The sequence below is a fragment of the Pogoniulus pusillus genome, chromosome 10 (assembly GCF_015220805.1).
Source record: "Pogoniulus pusillus isolate bPogPus1 chromosome 10, bPogPus1.pri, whole genome shotgun sequence".
NCBI classification, from domain to species: domain Eukaryota; kingdom Metazoa; phylum Chordata; class Aves; order Piciformes; family Lybiidae; genus Pogoniulus; species Pogoniulus pusillus.
The window spans coordinates 8,220,918-8,240,045 of NC_087273.1; the positions used below are offsets into that span (position 1 = coordinate 8,220,918).

The 19,128-nt window shown below is 49.3% G+C and overlaps 1 protein-coding gene across 1 annotated transcript in view; it reads left to right on the forward strand.

The window, feature by feature from the left end:
- The window catches only part of FRAS1 (Fraser extracellular matrix complex subunit 1), a 168,846-nt gene that overhangs the window by 77,188 nt on the left and 72,530 nt on the right, over positions 1-19,128 (forward strand). Inside the window, exons 14-19 of the mRNA XM_064149740.1 lie at positions 3,515-3,658; positions 4,510-4,650; positions 5,052-5,192; positions 6,620-6,793; positions 9,298-9,438; positions 11,449-11,592. Of these exons, the coding sequence (XP_064005810.1) occupies positions 3,515-3,658; positions 4,510-4,650; positions 5,052-5,192; positions 6,620-6,793; positions 9,298-9,438; positions 11,449-11,592 (885 nt within the window). The remainder of the gene's footprint in view (positions 1-3,514; positions 3,659-4,509; positions 4,651-5,051; positions 5,193-6,619; positions 6,794-9,297; positions 9,439-11,448; positions 11,593-19,128) is intronic.

A 19,128-nucleotide genomic window follows, 5' to 3' on the forward strand; every position in this document is an offset into this window, starting at 1 on the left:
GGACTCCACTTGTCACTGGCCTCCATGGTTTTTCTCCTAACAGTTTGGACATCTGCAAGAAGATTGTTCCAGCATCACAGAAAAGGTGAACTAGACTATGTTTATTTGCCCCAGTTCCACTAAACTCCTTCTTGAGGAATTCAGTCTGGAGAGGAAAAAGACCTTTCAGACCAGGTTTCTGTCTCCATCATGTTGTTTAAGCACTCTGGTCTGTGTTGTAACAAAACACAATGAATTGATGTTTATACAGCTTCAGAGATTGCATTGGGTTGGAAGGGACCCTCAGAAGGCACAGAATCATAGAATCAACCAGATTGGAAGAGACCTCCAAGATCATCCAGGCCAACCTAGCACCCAGCCCTATCCAATCAACTAGACCATGACACCAAGTGCCTCAGCCAGTCTTCTCTTGAACATCTCCAGGGATGGTGCCTCCACCACCTCCCTGGGCAGCCCATTCCAATGCCAATCACTCTCTCTGTGAAGAACTTCCTCCTAACTTCCAGCCTGTGCTTCCCCTGGCACAACTTGAGGCTGTGTCCCCTTGTTCTGTTGGTGGTTGCCTGGGAGAAGAGGCCAACCCCACCTGGCTACAGCCTCCTTTTAGGTAGTTGTAGACAGCAACGAGGTCACCCCTTGTCCAACTCCCCTGTAGTCAGCAGGGACACCTCCTACTAGGGCAGGCTGCCCAGGGCCACAGCAAGTCTGATTTTTTAATGTCTCCACGAATAGAGCTTCAGCCACATCCCTGCCCCTGTTCTTCCACCAGCTTCTGTAAAGTATTAAAACTACTCAGAGAAAGCAAAGTTGAGACTAAAAAGGTGATAGGCTTGGTTCTGTATTTAAAGATAATGGATTGGTTTGTGTCAGGCTTAGAGCAGAGTGGTAGATGAAGCCTTTCTGGTCAGAAAATAGGCTGTGGAAACAGTTAAGATTCCCCCTTCAGCCTTAAGCTGAAGGCAAAGGGAAGCAAAAATGCAAAGTGTCTGCCTGGTAGAACAGAAGGGCTCAAAGGACTTGCAGTGCTCAGTGCTCTCACTGCAATTTTCTGCCTTAATTATTTATGTTTTCAGGATTACTCACAAAGCCCAGGCAGAGCTGGAGTGCTTCTGCTTTGATCTCCCCAACTGCAGATGCCGAGATGTGTAACATGACACTAAAGCAGCTCAGCCCCCAGCACGGCTTGGTTAGTCGCAGCCTGCTGAGCTTCTCTGCCTGCAGAGGCTCACCTTGAGCGTCACCAGCTGAGCACATTAGGCTGAGCTCGGCCAGCTCATGGTGAGGAGGGCAGCGGTAGGATCCCAAAGCTAAGCAGTGACTTCTCCCTGCGTTCTTACTGGGATGCTGCTTGCCTTAGCTCTGCTGCTGTCACCAAACCTGGGAGTGTTCTGTCTGAATTGATGCAGAAAAGGGAGACTTTGTTGAGTGGATCTTTAAACTGATTGATTCTCTGAGCTCTGGTCAGTCGTGAAGGAGCAGAAACAAAAAGAGCAGGACTCTCTTCTTAAGACCATAGAATTGGTTGTGTTGAAGGTTGCTTTTAGAGGTCTTTTCCAACCCAACACCACCATGGCCACTAAACCATGTCCCCAAGTTCCATGGACATACATCTCCAGGGATGGGGACTCCACCACCTACCTGGGCAGCCTGTGCCAATCCCTGATCACCCTTGCAGCAAAGAATTTTTTCCTCATCTCCAGCCTAACCCTCCCCTGGCACAATTTCAGGCCATTTCCTCTCCTATCACCTGAGGCTGGGGAGAAGAGACCACCTCACCTCCGTTTCAGGAGGGATTGTGTCACTCCTGTGTGACTCCTAACTGACATCACTTCAACTCCTGAGTAAAAGGAAAGCAGAGAAAAAGCTCCTTGGCTCAGAAGCCACTGGTGAGCTGTTGCTTTAACCAAGAAGCAAGGCCCTGGAAGTTTCATCCTTTGAGCACTGATTTCTTGGAAGGCAGCTCAGTGAACACCATCGTGGCAGCTGAGGCTGAGTAGTTGTACACCCTGTTGTAATTGGAAGGTCCAAGATCTTTCCCTCAGCAGCAGTGTGTGGTGAAACTGCAAGGTCTTGCATGGAACTCCCTACATACCTGCCCTGCAAATAGAAGGCTGAGAACATTCCCCTGGCAGTGCAGGCACTTCTGCTGGTCGATTTTCACACGGCCACTTGGTTGCTGCAGGCAAAGATGTTTTAGCTGACAGTGACTCGTTGAATGCTTCCATCTCTTCTCCTGCTTGCCCTGTGACTGGCTGGGTGGGTGAGGAGCAGCTGCTGGGTCTGGCAGTGATCCAGACATGAGGCAGAAATTCTTCCCCCTGAGAGTGGTGAGGCACTGGAACAGGTTGCCCAGAGAAGCTGTGGAGGCTCCGAGCCTGAGAGGATTGAAAGCCAGGTTGGATGGGACCTTGGGCAACCTGGTGGGGGGAATTGTCCCTGCCCATGGCAGGGGGGGGGGTGGAACCAGATGGCCTTTAAGGTCCCTTCCAAACCAAAACATGCTCTGGTATACTTCAAGAGTATCTGAAACATTTCTGTGTGCCAGCCATGGTACTCAACTCAGGCAGACAGAGAAGTGGCTGGTGCCTCAATTCAGTGAGGGAATGCCCCTTCTCTTCTGCTGGCAGTGCCATGGGAAAGACATTTGTGTCTGCTCTAGCTCTGGATTTTAAGGAGAATCATAGAATAATAGAATGGGTTGGGTTGGAAGGGACCTCCAAAGGTCGTCCAGTCTAACAGCAGGGGGACATCCTCCACTAGAGCAGGTTGCTCACAGCCTTCTCCAACCTGAACTTCACTATCTCCAGGGATGAGGACTCAACTACCTCCTTGGACAACTGTTACAGTGTTCCAGCACCCTCATGGTGCAGAATTTGTTCCTAACATCCAGTCTCAGTCTGCTCTGCTCTCAGTTCAAACCATTGTCCCTTGTCCTGTCCCTGCAGGCCTTTGCAAGCAGTCCCTCTGCAGCCTTCTTGTAGCCACCTTCAGGTACTGTCAGGTCACTATGAGGTCTCCCTGGAGCCTTCTCTTCTCCAGGGTGGACAACCCCAGCTCTCCTCAGCATAGGTGCTCAAGCCACCTGATCATTTTCATGGCCCTCCTCTGGGCCTACTCTATCAGGTCTAAGTCCTTCCTGTGTTGAGGGCTCTGGATAGGATCTCTTCCCATTTGCCTTCATGCTTGTACAGCCTCTTCTAACACCAGGATGAGCAGGATTTAGGGTTGCCAACCTTCATCCTGGTCTGACTGCAGCTCCTGAAGCTGCTCTGATGTATCCTACATGCCCTACTGCACGTACGAAGTACAGCTGGAAATCGTCCCTCTGAAGTAGCTCAGATAAAAGCTCCCAGCACAAGAGCAGCAGTGGCTTGGTTTCTCTGTCAAGCAGTGAATGCCTGTGAATTTAAGGAACAAAACTGCCAGGAAAAGGGGGAAAGATCTCCTGCAAAGCCTTCATTTTAAAGAGATGGTGGGAAGCTGGTTCTTAATCCTGCCCTTTTCTTTCCTGCAGCTTGTCACGAGTCCTGCTCCTCCTGCTGGGGTGCTGCCGAGAACAATTGCTTGTCCTGCAAAGGCACAGCACAAGTGCTTAAAGAGGGGCTCTGCGTGGCCAGCTGTGGCCAGGGGTTTTATAGCAAGGATGGAATCTGCAGAGGTAAACATCTCTTTCCTTCCTCCCACTGCCAGAACTCTGAGCAATGTTCTGCTTAAGGAAAAAAAAGCATAAAGGAAAGAAAAAGGAATCAATATTTCATTTAGCCAGGCAGCAGCTGGGATTTTATTCATGCCTAAGAAGCCAGCTGCACCTTGTGCATAAATATCAGATGAGGAAAGCTGCTGTTTACTTGTAAGATTATTAATTCATTTAAGCTAATCAGATGCTGAAAGGTTTAAGGCTGAGTGTTTGTGGTTGGGGTTGTTGGGTTGGTGTTTTTTTTGCCTTTTCCCTCACTGAGCAGCTTGAAAGCCTGAGTTGTTTGTGAAGGCTTGACAAATCCGTTTGTCTGCAGAAGAAAAATGGCCTTTGCCAGCAGGTTTCTCTAAATTTGATCATAATTCAGCATCACAGCAACTAATACTTGCACCACAGAGGAGCCTGGGGAGCTGGGAAGGTGTGCTGAGGAAAGGGGAAGAGATGACTGGAAGGAATTAGAAGACCTGAGTCAAAGAGATCACGAAGGGAGGGGATGGAGGGGAAATAAAATCTCAGCTAAATAGCCTAAAATTTGCTGCAGCCATTCAGGTCAAGTCTGGGTTTGTGCTGGCAGCCACCTCCAGCTGCTTTGAAGGGCAATCCAGCAGAGTCAGCAGAAATGACACAGGGCTTTTGTGTCTTCAGGCAGCTCTGTCTGAGCCACAGCTGGCTAGAGCCAGCCTGAATGATCCTGATTCCATGATCTAAGGCATGGCTTCTCTTACTTTGTTTCCTCTCTGGGGCTGGCTTGATGGCTCTGCTGTTTATTGCCCACTGAGTGCATGTCATTAATGAGTTGTCTTCCTTGGCAGCTTGTGATCAGTTCTGTGCCACCTGCTATCCAGACCAACCCAGGTGTTTGACCTGTGCTCCTGAGAAGCTGTTACATGATGGGAAATGTGTCTCAGAGTGCCCAGCTGGCTCCTTCCCAAGCAGCAATGGAAGATGCAGAGGTTTGCATCACCTCCTCTGAAGCTCTCAGAGCACCTTCTGGATGTTGTTGCCCTTTTCTCCAGATGTGGAGGGAATGTGGAAGGCACAAAAGGGGACAAGGAATGAGATGTTTTGGTTTTCTTTGGCTCTCCTGTGATAGATAGTTGTAAATAACCTCTGTGCCTTGTGCAGCATATTAAGGCATGCTGAGATAGACATTCACAGCACCATGTGAGTGAGAGTTACTACTGTTAGTAGCTATTGCTACATGTGTGCTTCTGCTCTCCCTAGTTCACAGAGCTGAGTATCCTGCCACTTGGGAGTTTTCAGTGTTGGCTGCAGGAGGCTGTAGTCAGCAACACCACTCCCAAGGAGGAAGAATGAGCTCTTTCAGCTCCTGTGTGCTCTGTTTCTTTGTCAGCCTGTCATGATTCCTGCTCCACGTGTGAGGGACCTCTGGCCACTCACTGCACCTCCTGCTCCTTTCCTCTGGCATTCCGCCAGGGCCAGTGCCTGCGGGGCTGTGGAGAGGGCTTCTACCAAGATCATGATGTCTGCAAGGGTAAGTTCTGTGCTTGCAGGTTCCCCAGCTGCTGGCAAGCAGGGTGTTCATCCTGGCTTCTGCTGGGCTGTGCTCTGAGCACCCAGCTGTGACACTTACCCTTTATGCTGCCCAGTGCTCCTGGGTTTTTTTCCCTGCTGATTGCTTTCTACTAGGAGAAAACAAAGACACTTTCTCATATACTTTGTGCTCACCCCCTCAGGATTTAGTGATTCTGGAGACTTCATTTTTCTCTGTGCTGTTAAAATAAACACAGATGGCTTCCAGGTACTCTTGACATGAGTTAAGAGGCGGCTGAAGTTCTCCACAGCCCTAGCAGATGTCCTGAGACTGAGGTCACTTCTGCACCAATGGAAAGCCTCAATGTTTGAAAGAGGAATTTCTGCTGCCTGTGAATCCTTCAGACTGTCATTTCATGCTGTCTCTCCTAGGGAGGTTGTGTTTGCTCTTGCAGCTCCAGAAATCAAAGGAAAATTGACTGCCCGTGGCAGAGTGCTGCAGCTTTTGCCTTCAGGTTGCTGCAGACTCTGTGCTCTTTACTATCTCCTTGAGTTCAGGCTGGATACAGCAACACACAATTTGAAAGAGAGATCATAAAATCATGGAATGGTAGGATTGGAAGGGACCTCTGGAGATCATTGAATCCAACTGCCCTGGTAAAGCAGAATCACCCAGAGCAGGTCACACAGGAGCCCATGCAGGTGGGCCTTGAAAGTCTCCAGAGAAGGAAACTCCACAACCTCTCTGGGCAGCCTGCTCCAGGGATCCATAACCCTCACAGCACAGAAGTTTCTCCTCTTGTTGAGGTGGAACTGCCTGGGTACCAGTTTGTGTTCATTGCCCCTTGTCCTGTCACAGGACAGCACTGAAATAGCCTGGCCCCTTCTTCTTGACACCACCCTTCAGAGATTCATAAACATTGATCAGTTTTCTCCTCTCCAGACTAACCAGTCCCGGGTCACTCAGCCTTTCTTCATCACACAGATGTTCTAGTCCCTTCAGCATCCTTGTAGCCTCCATTGGAATCTCTTTAGTATATCCCTGTCCCAGAACTGGACACAGTACTCCAGATGTGGTCTCACCTGGACAGAGAGGAACAGGAGAAGAACCTCCCTTGACCTGCTCACCACACTCTTCTTAATGCATCCCAGGAAACCATTGGCTTTCTTGGCCTCAGGGGCACATTGCTGTCCCATGGATAACTTATTGCCCACCTGGACTCCCAGGTCCTTCTCCATGGAGCTGCTTTGCAGCAGGTCAACCCCTAAACTACAGGGGGGTTTGTTCCTCCACAAAAGGAAGACCCAAAGCAGTGTGTTTTCCCCTTTCTCTCTCACATTTATGACTTGACACCCAGACTTTTGGGCCTTGAGGCCAGAAATTTGCCCTCAGAGCTGTGTCTGACTGCTCTCTTGCTCTCTGCACAGATTGCCACCCATCCTGTCATGCCTGCATGGGCCCGGGGGCTTCTCACTGCCTGAGCTGCAGGGGACTGGGGGACGTGCTGCAGCCTCAGCAGCCCATGGAAGGACCTGTGCATGGCCTCTGCCTCTCTCACTGCCAAGCTGGGTTCTACATGGATAGCACAGGAGTCTGCAGACGTGAGTAGAGGGTGGAAGAGCTGTTCAAAGCCTTTGGCATCAGGCTGTACTGCATTGGAGATGTTCAGGGTGATCTTGTACCACGTTTGATATTTCCCTGCTTTAAGCTCCTCTGCTTGCCTTGGGACAGTCAGGAATGTTTAAGCTCAGTGACTTTCAGGATGGCATCTGAAGGAAATAGACTCTGCATTTGATTTGGGACCAGAGGACTCAGGTATTTACTTCAATAAAACAGCTGTGTTGGGGTCTGCACAGCTCAGCTTTTTTTCTCACCGAAGCTGAGCCCTGTTGGCTTTTAGCATTGAAGGAGGATCAATCCTTAAGCCTTGTCAGAAAAGATTGAGCTGTCTGCTTACTAAACCTTTGAAGACTGTGGGATGGTCAGGGGGTTGGAGCAGCTCTGCTGCAAGGACAGGCTGAGGGAGCTGGGGTTGTTCAGCCTGGAAAAGAGAAGGCTCCAGGGAGACCTCATAGTGGCCTGCCAGTACCCGGAGAGCACTACAAGAAGGCTGCAGAGGGACTGTTTGCAATGGCCTGCAGGGACAGGCTGAGGGGCAATGGTTTGAAACAAGAGCAGAGCAGATGGAGATTGGATGTGAGGAACAAGTTCTGCACCATGAGGATGGTGGAACACTGCAACAGGTTGCCCAAGTAGTTGAGGCTCCATCCCTGAGATAATGATGGCTGGAGAAGGTTGTGAGCAACCTGCTCTAGTGGAGGATGTCTGCTGAGTGCAGAGGGGAGTTGGACTGCATGACTTTTGGAGGTCCCTTCCAACCCAAACCATCCTACGACTGCAGGATTCTATATAGCACTGCCTCAGATGGTTGAAGAGAGCTGGGTGGGAGAGCTGATGATGTCAGTGGGCTGGAATGCTGGCACAGCTCCTCCTGTTATTAGCTCTGCTTTAATGATGGCACTGGGACAGGAGTTTGACTTATTGCAGAAAGGGGTGAAGGCTCCAGATTTTAAACTGTGAGCTAAGCCCATAAAACGTTCACCCTAAGTTTGTGAATGCCCCTTTTGGGGAGCACACTTAAAAATGTTGGGCTTGAAGGTTTTAGCTGTGAGGTGGTGAATTTCTCATCAAAGCACAGAAATATTTCTGTTATATTTTCCCTGATGAAACCATAAGAAAGTTCCCTCTGATCTGCTCTGGATCACTTGAGCCAAAACTAGTCTCAGAGAGGCTGTATTTGTGATGAGGATGCCTGAGTTCTCCCTCTGGCTGGCTGACAGCCAGCTGAGGTGTACTTGTAGAAATCATTTCATTGCCTTTCTTCCCTCCAGCCTCTCTCATCTCCCTGGAGGGCAGGATGTCTCTCTTTGTGTTCAACAGAGTGTGGTGGTTTGAGGTGTTTCCCACCCCACACACACTTTGGAAATCACCCAGACTAGACTCAGCAGGCTCTGGAAATCTGAATGAAGCTTTATATTTACAGCTTAGCTCAATACACAAGCAGATATTTACAGTATATACAGCTATAGACAGAAATAGACAAGGTAAAAGGTAACACAGAAACACAACAGTCCTCCCAGAAACCTGAGGCCCCAGGAGGGGCTCCCAACTGCCCTTCCACCTTCTCCCACCCTTCTCAACCTTACCCCAGTCCCAAGGAAGTATGGAGGTTCGGCCAGGGGGTTAGGAAGCAAAGTGGATTAGTCAGAGAGACAGCAGAGAGGCTAGAGAGAGAAATGCAGCCCAGAGCTCCCAAGCAGAAGTGCCTTGTCTTGGATTCTTGTTCTTATACCTCTCAGCAAGCCTGTGAGTGAAGTAGACATCACCACTGTTTCCCTTCACAGCCTGTAATCTAGTTCTTCTCACCATTCTAGCTAGCTTCAAACTAGCACACAGAGTCTCACACAGCAGAACCTGTGGCCTCCAGTCACTCCTCTACTAAATACTAGGGGCTTAATTAATAAGTTGATATATGTATTTAACCACATTACCAAGTTTAAGATGGCTTGGTTTAGGGTCAGTTCCAAGTGAAGAAGTCTCAAGTTTTAACTGCACTCATTTATAGAGTCAGAGAGAATTGTTTGGGTTGGAAGAGACCTCTAAGATCAAGTCCACCCTTCAACTCAACACCACCATGGCCACAGGTTTCTGGAGCACCTCCAAGGATGGGGACTCCACCACCATCCTAGGCAGCCTGTTCCAATCCCTGACCTCTCTTGCAGCAAAGAGATTGTTCCTAATCTCCAACCTAAGCCTCCCCTGGTGCAATTTCAGGCCAAAAATTCTCTGCTTCTCTCCCTTTCAAAGCAATTCAGTTTCATTCTTGCCCAGTTATCTTTTCAAGATCAGACTCAGTGTGGCCCTGGGCAGCCTGACCTAGCTAAAGGTGTCCCTGCTGAGTGCAGGGAGGGCTGGACAAGCTTGGCCTATGAGGGTCCCTTCCAACCCAATGCAGTTTGTGACTGTGTGACAAAGCCAGCCAAAGTAAGCTAGAATTCATTCTACAGTTAACTGGGCTCTCTTTTCTCTCTGTTCTTCCCTGCAGAGTGCCACTCCTCCTGTGCAGGCTGTGTGGGGAGCACTTCCCAGGACTGCACAGCTTGCCTGTCACCCCACGTCCTGCTTGAAGGCAGATGCCTCTCAGAGTGCCCAGAGGGGCTGTTCAGCCACCAAGATCACTGCTCCTGTGAGTGCACCATGCAGCTCATGCTGCTGAATTCCATCACTTCCACAATCTGTGATGCATTTCTGGGTGTAATTAGAGATGCTGGCAGGTTTAGAAAAGGCTCTTTAAGTCATTTCAGGGGAGAATAGGATAGTCCCATTTCAGGAGATGGAATCTGCTCCTGGTGGGAGAGAGGTGTGCACACTGAATCATAAATTCTAATCAGCTCTGCTCCTCTGCATTGTTTCCCTGAGGATGTTTTGTGGTTTATTTCAGCCAGCAGAACACTGGACAGCACTGAGCAGTGCTCTGCTTTTATTAGGCTGGATAAGCACAGTGTCCATAGCAATGAGCTTCATTTGTAATCCACTCCTGGCTACAGGGCTGAGTTTAGAAGGAAAGAGCTGGGTTGGGGCAATCCAGTCCCAAGCACAAATCCAGGCTGGACAAGGAGTGGCTCAAGAGCAGTCTGGAGGAGAAGGCCTTGGTGGTGTCAGTTGGTGACAAACTCCCCAGCAGCCGGCACTGGTTGCTGGCAGCCCAGCAAGCAGCAGTGTGCTGGCTGCATCCAAAGCAGGGAGAGCAGCAGCACAGGGGGAGGATTCTGCCCCACTGTCAAGAATTTCTTCCTAATCTCCAGGCTAAATCTGCTCTCCTCAAGCTTCAATCCGTTCCTTCTCCTCCTGTCACTCCAAGCCCCTGTCAAAATCCCCTCCCCAGCTCTCCTGTAGCTCCCTTCAGGTACTGGAAGACTGCTCTAAGGTGTCCCTGGAGCTTTCTGTTCTCCAGGCTCCAGCCCAAACTCTCCCAGCCTGTCCCCATAGCAGAGGTTCTCCAGCCCTCTGATCATCTTAATGGCTTCCTCTGGAGCCCCTCCAGCATCTCCAGGTCCCTCTTGGTTGTGATCAGTTTTTTACAGATCATCAGCCACAGTCTTTCTGTCTCCTGCAGATCTGTAGCATGGAAAACGTGGAAATATGGCATCTGCCTGTAAAGGTGGAAGGGTACAAGAGCAGGACTACATTTTGCCTGTAGTCCTTCTGTTGAGCTTTTAGCAGTCTGAATGCCTGGCTTGGCATTCAGGATTTGTAGGTCTCACATGGGGAGGGCTTTGTGCAGTGCTCATTCCTGGCTTTTCCACTCACAGATATCAAACTCCTGTCACTGTGATGCTCCTACAATCCCAAGATGTTTCAGTTATCTCCCCTGTGCACCCACTCCCTATCACCTTCTGTGCACAAACCTCTGCTGGAGGGAGGACTCAAAGGACCAATCTCTTTATGTTTGCTGGTTGATTCATGCAGAGAGCAAATCGCTTTTTTTCTTCCCCCAACTGACAACTCATTTCTCATCTTGTTTATTTAAAACGAGGATGTAAGAAGCCTTCATAGAATCATAGAATCAAGCAGGTTGGAAGAGACCTCCAAGATCATCCAGGCCAACCTAGCACCCAGCCCTATCCAGTCAACCAGACCATGGCACTAAGTGCCTCAGCCAGGCTTTGCTTCAACACCTCCAAGGACAGCATCTCCACTACCTCCCTGAGCAGCCCATTCCAATGCCAATCACTCTCTCTGCCAACAACTCCCTCCTAACACCCAGCCTAGACCTCCCCCAGACCAACTTGAGACTGTGTCCCCTTGTTCTGTTGCTGCTTGCCTGAGAGAAGAGCCCAACCCCACCTGGCTACAACCTCCCTTCAGGTAGTTGTAGACAGCAATGAACTCTGCCCTGAACCTTCTCTTCTCCAGACTGCACCCCCCCAGCTCCCTCAGCCTCTCCTCACAGGGCTGTGCTCCAGGCCCCTCACCAGCTTTGTTGCCCTTCTCTGGGCACGTTCCAGTATCTCAACATCTTTTGAATTGAGGCTTCCAAGCCCCAGCTCAGTGCTGACTGATGCTGTTAGATCATTTTATGTCCCTGCTTTTCAGGAGTAAGTGATTATGGCAGAGAATGACTTCCTGGGGAGGGGAGGGCTGCAGGTGGCCTACACCAAGAGCATAACAAGTGTTATTTTGCTTTCTCCTGCAGCCTGTCACCCATCCTGCAAGACATGCCATGGCCCTTCTGATCTAGAGTGCTCAACCTGCCACCCCCATGCAACTCTGGCTGGTGGAAAGTGCAGGACCAACTGCAAGGAAGAGCAGTATCTCAACCTGGTGGGCTATTGCTTGGGTAAGTGTGATGGTTTGGGAGTTACCCACACCACCCCACATAATTAATTCACCCAGCCTAGAATCAGCTGTCTGGAAGTTAAGGAAAGAGGCTTTATAGTCACAGCTTAGCACAATATACAAGCAGATGCTTACAATGTATATCACAAAGGTTCACAGCTCTATACAGAAATAGACAAGTTAAAAGTAATAACAGAAACACAGCAGCCCTCCCAGAAATCAGAGTCCCCAGGAGGGGCTCCCAACCACCCTTCCACCTTCTTTCCATCCCCCACCTTGTCCCAGAGTCTGCTTTATGTACAAGGTGAGTTGGGAAGATCAGCAAGGGGGATTAGAAGCAGAATGATTAGTTGGGTTACATAGATCCAGCTGGAAGCCAGGGAGAAAACACAGACTCCAACAGACAGAACTGTCTTATCTATGTTTGTGTCCTTGTTTTTATACATCTCAGCAAACCTGTGAGTGAAGTAGACATCAACATTGTTTTCTTTTCACAGCCTATAATCTAATCATCTCAGCAAACCTGTGAGTGAAGTAGACATTATGATTGTTTTCTTTTCACAGCCTATAATCTATTTTTCCTCATTAAAATATTCTACTTAGCCTCAAACCAGCACAGTAAATTATAGGAGATGGCGTTGGGTTGATCTTGTCCATGGAAAAGGACTTTGGAGTCCTGGTGGACAATAAGTTCATCAATGGCCAGCAATGAGTTCTGGAGGCCAAGAAGGCAAATGGTTTCCTGAGGTGGATCAAGAATAGTGTGGCCAGCAGGTCAAAGGAGGTTCTTCTCCTACTCTGCTCTGCCCTACTGAGGCCACATCTGGAGTATTGTATCCAGTTGTAGGCTTCCCAGTTCAAGAGGGACAGGGATTTGCTGGGGAGAGTCCAGTGGATTATGAGGATGGTGAAGGGACTGGAACATCTGTGTGATGAGGAAGGGCTGAGAGACCTGGGGCTGCTTAGTCTGGAGAGGAGACAACTCAGAGGGGATCTGATCAGTGTTTGTGAATCTCTGAGGAGTGGGGGGCAGAAGAAGGGGCCAGGCTCTTTTCAGTGCTGTGCTGTGATAGGACAAGGAGCAGTGAACACAAACTAGAACCCAGGAAGTTGCACTTCAGCATGAAGTCCTCTTCCACTTTAATGTGAGGGTGTTGGATCCCTGAAGCAGGCTGCCCAGAGAGGTTGTGGAATCTTCTTCTTGGAGACTTTCAAGACCCACCTGGATGTGTTCCTGTGTGACCTGCCAGGGCAGGGTGGGTAGATTCACTCCTCTCCAGAGGTCCCTTCCAACCCCACCATTCTGTGACACAATGTGGTGATCTTTCTGTGACCTTCTCCAGCTACTCGAGCACCCAGCATGAAAAATTCCAAGTGCCTGTAAGAAGCAAAATGTCACTCAGGTGAAAATACCATGGGGACACTCTGCAGTGTGCACAGCCACCTGCTGCTCCTGCCCTGCAAGACTTCACTTGGGCTGCATGAAGTTAATGCACAGTTGGTAAGGCAGGTAGTAGTGAGAGGGACACAAGGTTCTTACTGCTACCTGGGTTGGTGCCAAGGCTTGAGATCATAGAATGGTTTAGGTTGGAAGGGACCTCAAAGCTCATCCAGTTCAAAGCCCCTGCCATAGGCAGGGACACCTCCTACTAGAACAGGTCACTCAAGGTCACAGTATCATCCGGGTTGGAAGAGACCTCACAGATCATCAAGTCCAACCCTTTACCACAGAGCTCAAGGCTAGACCATGGCACCAAGTGCCGCTTCCAATCTTGCCTTGAACACCTCCAGGGAGGGAACATCCACAGCCTCCCTGGACAACCTGTGCCAGTGTTTCACCACCCTCACTGGCAAGGGGAGATAATCAGTGTGGACCAGTATGTCTGGAAATCATCAGAGCATTCCTGTTAATATCAGGAGAGCTGCTTAGGTCCTGCACAGAGCTTCAGTAAAGTGAGTTAAGAAAACACTTAGAGAGGAGCAGTTCATGGGGCCCTAAAGCAAAATGTGCACAGTTGGCATTGCCCTGTGTGTGTGTTTGGGGGAGAACAGGATTGCTCTGGAGGTCTTGTACTTTTTGGTGGGGAGAGGCTGTGCTTTGGTGCCTGTACTTAAGCCTCTTATTAGAAGCCACTGATTGCATTTATCAGTTTAACAAGAAAAATCTCTTTGCATCCATCACACAGACATGTATAAACATATCCTGGGAACAGCTCCAACCATTTCTGAGCTTTATCAAGCCAGGTTGATAAAAAGGAACTGTGTGTGAGGCTTTATCTGGGCCAAATGAGATAAGGAATCCTAAGAAAAAGGGAAGATGCCTTAGACATAAGAAATAAATCCAGTCTGAGGTTGTTGTTTTCGATTTAAACTAGCTGATTCCTCTCCTCAGGGACTTCTTGTTGGTTTACCTAGGTGTAGTGTTGGGTTGTTTTGATGTGAGACTTGGTTCTTTGCTCTCCACAGATTCTTTTGCTGAACCACTTCTTCATCTTAGGACAAGGAGCAATGGGTGTAAGCTGCAGCACAGGAGGTTCTGCCTCAACACAAGGGGGAACTTCTTTACTGTGAGGGTCACAGAGCACTGGAACAGGCTCCCCAGAGAGATTGTGTGGTCTCTTTCTCTGGAGACTTTCAAGGCCTGTCTGGATGTGTTCCTCTCTGATCTGTGTTAGATAGCATTGTCCTGCTCTGGCAGGAGAGGTTGGACTCGATCTCCTTGGGTCCCTTCCAACCCCTAACATCCTGTGATCCTGTGATCTGTGATCCTGTGATCTTCCTTTTAAACAGCAAATACTGTTCTGTCTGCAGAAACTGAGTACCTGAGGAGTAGGAAAGTCTCTTACAAGTATTGTAGAGTTCCTGCAGTATACAGGAAATGAGGCTGGGGAAGCAAGAGGAGATGGTGTAGGTTGTAGAGAGGAGATGGTGTGGGCTGACTTGCTGGGAAACAACTCCATGGGGAAGGACCTTAGAGTCCTGGTGCACTGTAAGTTATCCATGGGACAGCAATGTGCCTTGGGCAAGGCACAAAGATGTTCTTAGAGTCAAGGAATGGAGAATGATTCAAAGTGTGGAGATAATCAGCATTGCAGTGGAAGGAGCTGGCTCTGCCCTGCAACATTTCAGGGGCTGCAGTGAGCATCCTTAACGTCCTCTCACATCACAGCTCTGTGCACTTCATTTCATAGAATCCTCAAATGGTTTGGGTTGGAAGGGACCTTCAAGATCATTCAGTTCAACTCCCTGCCATGGGCAGGGACACCTCCCACTGGTCCAGGTTGCTCAAGGCCTCATCCAGCCTGGCCTTAGAATCATAGAATTGTTTTGGCTGGAAAAAGACCTCTAAGATCATCAAGTCCAACCACTGACCTAACACCACAATGCCCATTAAGCCATGTCCCACAGTGCTGTGGCTACATGGTTTTTGAATACCTCCAAGGGTGAGGACTCCACCATCTCCCTTGCAGGCTGTTCCAATGCCTGGCCACCCTTTCAGTAGAAACATTTTTCCTGATATCCAATCTAAACTTCTCCTGGTGCAGGTTGAGGCCTCCAGGGAGGGGACATCCACAGCCTCCCTGGGCAACCTGTGCCACCCTCACTGGCAAAAATTTCTTCCTCATCTCCAGTCTCAATCTCTCCTAGCTGAAAGCCACTCCCCCTCATCCTTTCTTCCACCTTGTTTTGTTTTTACTCTGCATTATGCTCCCTCTGAAAGAAGACCCTGTGGAGGTGTGGTCTGCACCATGAGGGTACTGGGACACTGCAACAGGTTGCTCAGGAGAGTGGCTGAGGCCCCATCCCTGGAGCTATTCAAGGTCAGGCTGGACAAGGCTCTGAGCAGCCTGATCTATTGGAGGATGTCCCTGCTGACTGCAGAGAGGTTGGACAGGATGACCTTTGGAGGTCCCTCCCAACTCAATCCATTCTAGGACTTTGTGATTCATGCCAGATTTCTGTATGATGTTGGTCAGGATGGGCAACCTGATGTGGCTGAAGATACCCCTGCTTACTGCCCAGGGGGTTGGACTAGATGACCTTTGGAGGTCCCTTCCAACCTCAGACCATTCTAGGACTTTGTGATTCATGCCAGATTTCTGTATGATGTTGGACAGGATGAGCAACCTGATGTGGCTGAAGATGCCCCTGCTCACTGCACAGGGGGTTGGACTGGATGGCCTTTGCAGGTCACTTCCAACCCAGGCCATTCTGTGATTCTGTGTGTTGCCAGTTCTGCTGGAGATAAAGAGTTCCTCAGCCAGGCTGTTAAATTTTCCTCATTCTTCTCATTCAGCACTGCCTCAACTGCTCCATCTGCCCTTGCAGGTTATTAATTACCAGTTAAAGAGCAGCTGTCCCATAAAAGAGAGCATTAAACCCCCCTGACACTTGCAGAATATACGATTTGCATCAGAATCCACAGAGCTTTTTCCTTTGCTTCCCCAAGCAATATTTTTGTCCAATTATCTTGCCATTTATCTCCCAGTTCCCCACCCTCCAGGCAGAAATGTGTCACTATTTACAGGGACTGCTGTGCATTATAGCTTCATGGACCTGCAGGGGACAATCCTTCATCCAGCATGGAGAAAACCAACTGTCACTTGAAGCCATTGCCTATGAGTTAATGTTGTTATTGTACACGTTACCTGAGTGAGGACTGGAACATTTGCCTTGGTGGTAGGAAATGGGAGCTTGTTTTCAGAAAGTTCATCCAATGTAAGCAGAAGAAAGACAAAAATGGCCTCAGGTTTCAAAATGAGCTCTGCTTTGGGCACACTGAGTTTGTGCTTGTCTTCTCTGAGAGTGCTCAGTTGATTGATTTTGGTTTATAGATGAAGAGTGCCTGGAGAGCAGCCTTGAGGAGGACTTGGGGGTGTCAGTTGGTGACAAAGTCCCCATGAGCAGGCAATGGTTGCTGGCAGCCCAGCAGGCAGCTGTGTGCTGGTTGCATCCAAACCAGAGCAGAGCAGCAGCACAGGGAGGGAGTTCTGCTCTGCTCTGCTCTGACCCCATCTACAGCAGTGAGTCCAGTTCTGGCTCCCTCAGCATACTGATAGTGTTCTCAGGCACTGGAGCAGGCTGCCCATGGAGGTGGTGGAGTCACAGGATCACAGGATGTTAGGAATTGGAAGGGACCCAAAGAGATCTTCAAGTCCAAACCCCCTGCCAGAGCAGGACAAGTCACCCTCTCTGGAGGGATTTAAAAGAGGCATGGATATGGTGCTGAGAGATGTGGTTCAGCAGCAGCAGTGGGATTGTGAGCTCTGGCTGAGTGAATGGTTTCAGGCATTGGAACAGACTCCCCAGGGAGGTGGTGGAGTCCTCATCCCTGGAGATGTTCAATGAACTTGTGGACATGGCACTTTGGGACATGGCTTAATGGCCATAGTGGTGTTGGGTGGATGGTTGGACTGGATGATCTTAGAGGGCTTTTGGGACATGTTTTAATGGCCACAGTGGTGTTAGGTGAATGGTTGGACTGGATGATCTTGGAGGACTTTTCCAGCTCAAGCATTCCATGATTCTATGTCTAGATGATCTCAAAAGTCTCTTCCAACCTCAACAGCTCCATAATTCTATGGTTTTATTTCTGGGTTTCCTGCAAGGTTCTGAAAAACATTTGCCTGCTGAAGCTTTCATGGTGGTTTCAGTGCTGTTGTGAACCTCACACTTTACTTGAGAGTACAGAAAGAAACCTGCCTCAGGAAATATTTTGTCTGAAGAGCCCTCAGGAGGGGAGGTTTTATTTACACAACCCAAGTCATTGATTGCTTAGCAAATGGTGGAACTGAGAGGTAGAAATGCCTCTGGTTTCCTTTAGGAGCATCCTAAAGGATGCTTGAGAGGTGGTTTTTGCCTCTCCAAACAGCCTTCTTCCTCTTGACAGGCAAGGGAATGCTATGGAATTGGTGCTTTCCATATAGCAAGGGCACCATTGTCTCTTGTTTGCTTTGCTTGCTAAGAGAGAGCTAAGGAGGGTATGGAAATAAACTGACTCTGCAAATGGACATCTCTGTGAAGAACTGATAGCACACTTTAACCCTGCCCTACATGAAGATCAAATGGTTTGGGGTGGTTTGTCACAGAACCACAGACCATTTTGGTTGACCACTAAGATCACTGTGTCCAACCATCATCAGTCTCAACCAAGCCTGGTGCTAAACCATGTCCCGCAGCACCACATCTGCTTAAACATTTTCACAGGTGCTGATTCAACCACCTGCCTGGTAGGGTCTTTTTGCATAGAAAAGAGCAGAAATCAGAGCCAGCTGAAAGGGTAGCAGGAAAAAGTGTTGCTGAGCAATGGGAGGAAGGTCAGCAGCCTCAAAAAGAGGAGCAGAGAGGCACTGGGACTAGGAGCAAAGTGGTGACATGCTGCCCTGAGAATCCAGTTTGGATACTGGAAGAAATCAAAGGGGCCCCTTCCCATCTAAGGCATTCTGTGAATCTATGGACTGTGCTGCACTGATCTGCAAGGGATATGAGATGTGAAGCCTCCAACGATCCAAAGGCCACAAGCCATGACTTGCTTGTGAGCAGAGCAGGAATAGAATCATGGAATCATCAGGGCCGGGAGGGACCTGAAGGGTCATCCAGTTCCAACCCCCCTGCCATGGGCAGGGACACCTCCCACTAGCCCAGGTTGCTCAAGCCTCATCCACCCTGGCCTTGAACACTTCTAGGGGAAGGAGGCATCCACAACCTCCCTGGGCAACCTATTCCAGTGTCTCCCCACCCTCACTGTAAAAGATTGACAGGGAGAAAGTAAAAGCAGGAGACAGAAAGAACTGCTTGGTGTTACTGAGAAGCATAAACACTCTGCTTCTGTTAGCTGTTGCTTCAAAGGCAGCCTGCTGTGAAAAAGAGAAATCATCTTCTCCAAAACAAAGCTGCCCTCACGCCCCTCAAGTTCACCACGAGCATCAGCTCTGGGTTTCTTCTTTGCTGTTGTGTGCTCTTTGATCTCCAGGCTTGCAAAAGAATGGGAGAGTGATGGGGCTGCTTTATCCTGAAACAGTAGCTGAGGAAAAGAGCTCCTTCAACACATGGAGGAGAGAAAACAGAGAGACTGCAAAGAGGAAGCTGCTGCAACACCACCTGCTTGTGGACTTTGCTTTTTACACATTAGGTTGGGACAGTGAAGCTGTTTACAAGAGATACTGGAAGTAAAATCCCATGAGGTTCAGTAAGGCAAAGTGCAAGGTTCTACACCTAGGTCAGGACAATCCTCAATATCAGTGCAGCCTAGGGGGTGGTGAGATTGAGAGCAGCCCTGCAGAAAAAGACTTGTAGGTGCTGGTGGGTGAGAAGCTGGACAGGAGCCAGCAATGGGCACTTGCAGCCCAGAAGGCTAATGGCAGCCTGAGCTGCATCAAAAGCAGCATGGCCAGAAGTAGAGAGAGGAATCCTGCCCCTCTGCTCTGCTCTGGAGAGACCTCCCTTGCACTGCTGTGAACAGCTCTGGAGCCCTCAACACAGGAAGGACATGGACCTGATGGAGAGAATCCAAAGGAGGGCCTTGAAAATGATCAGG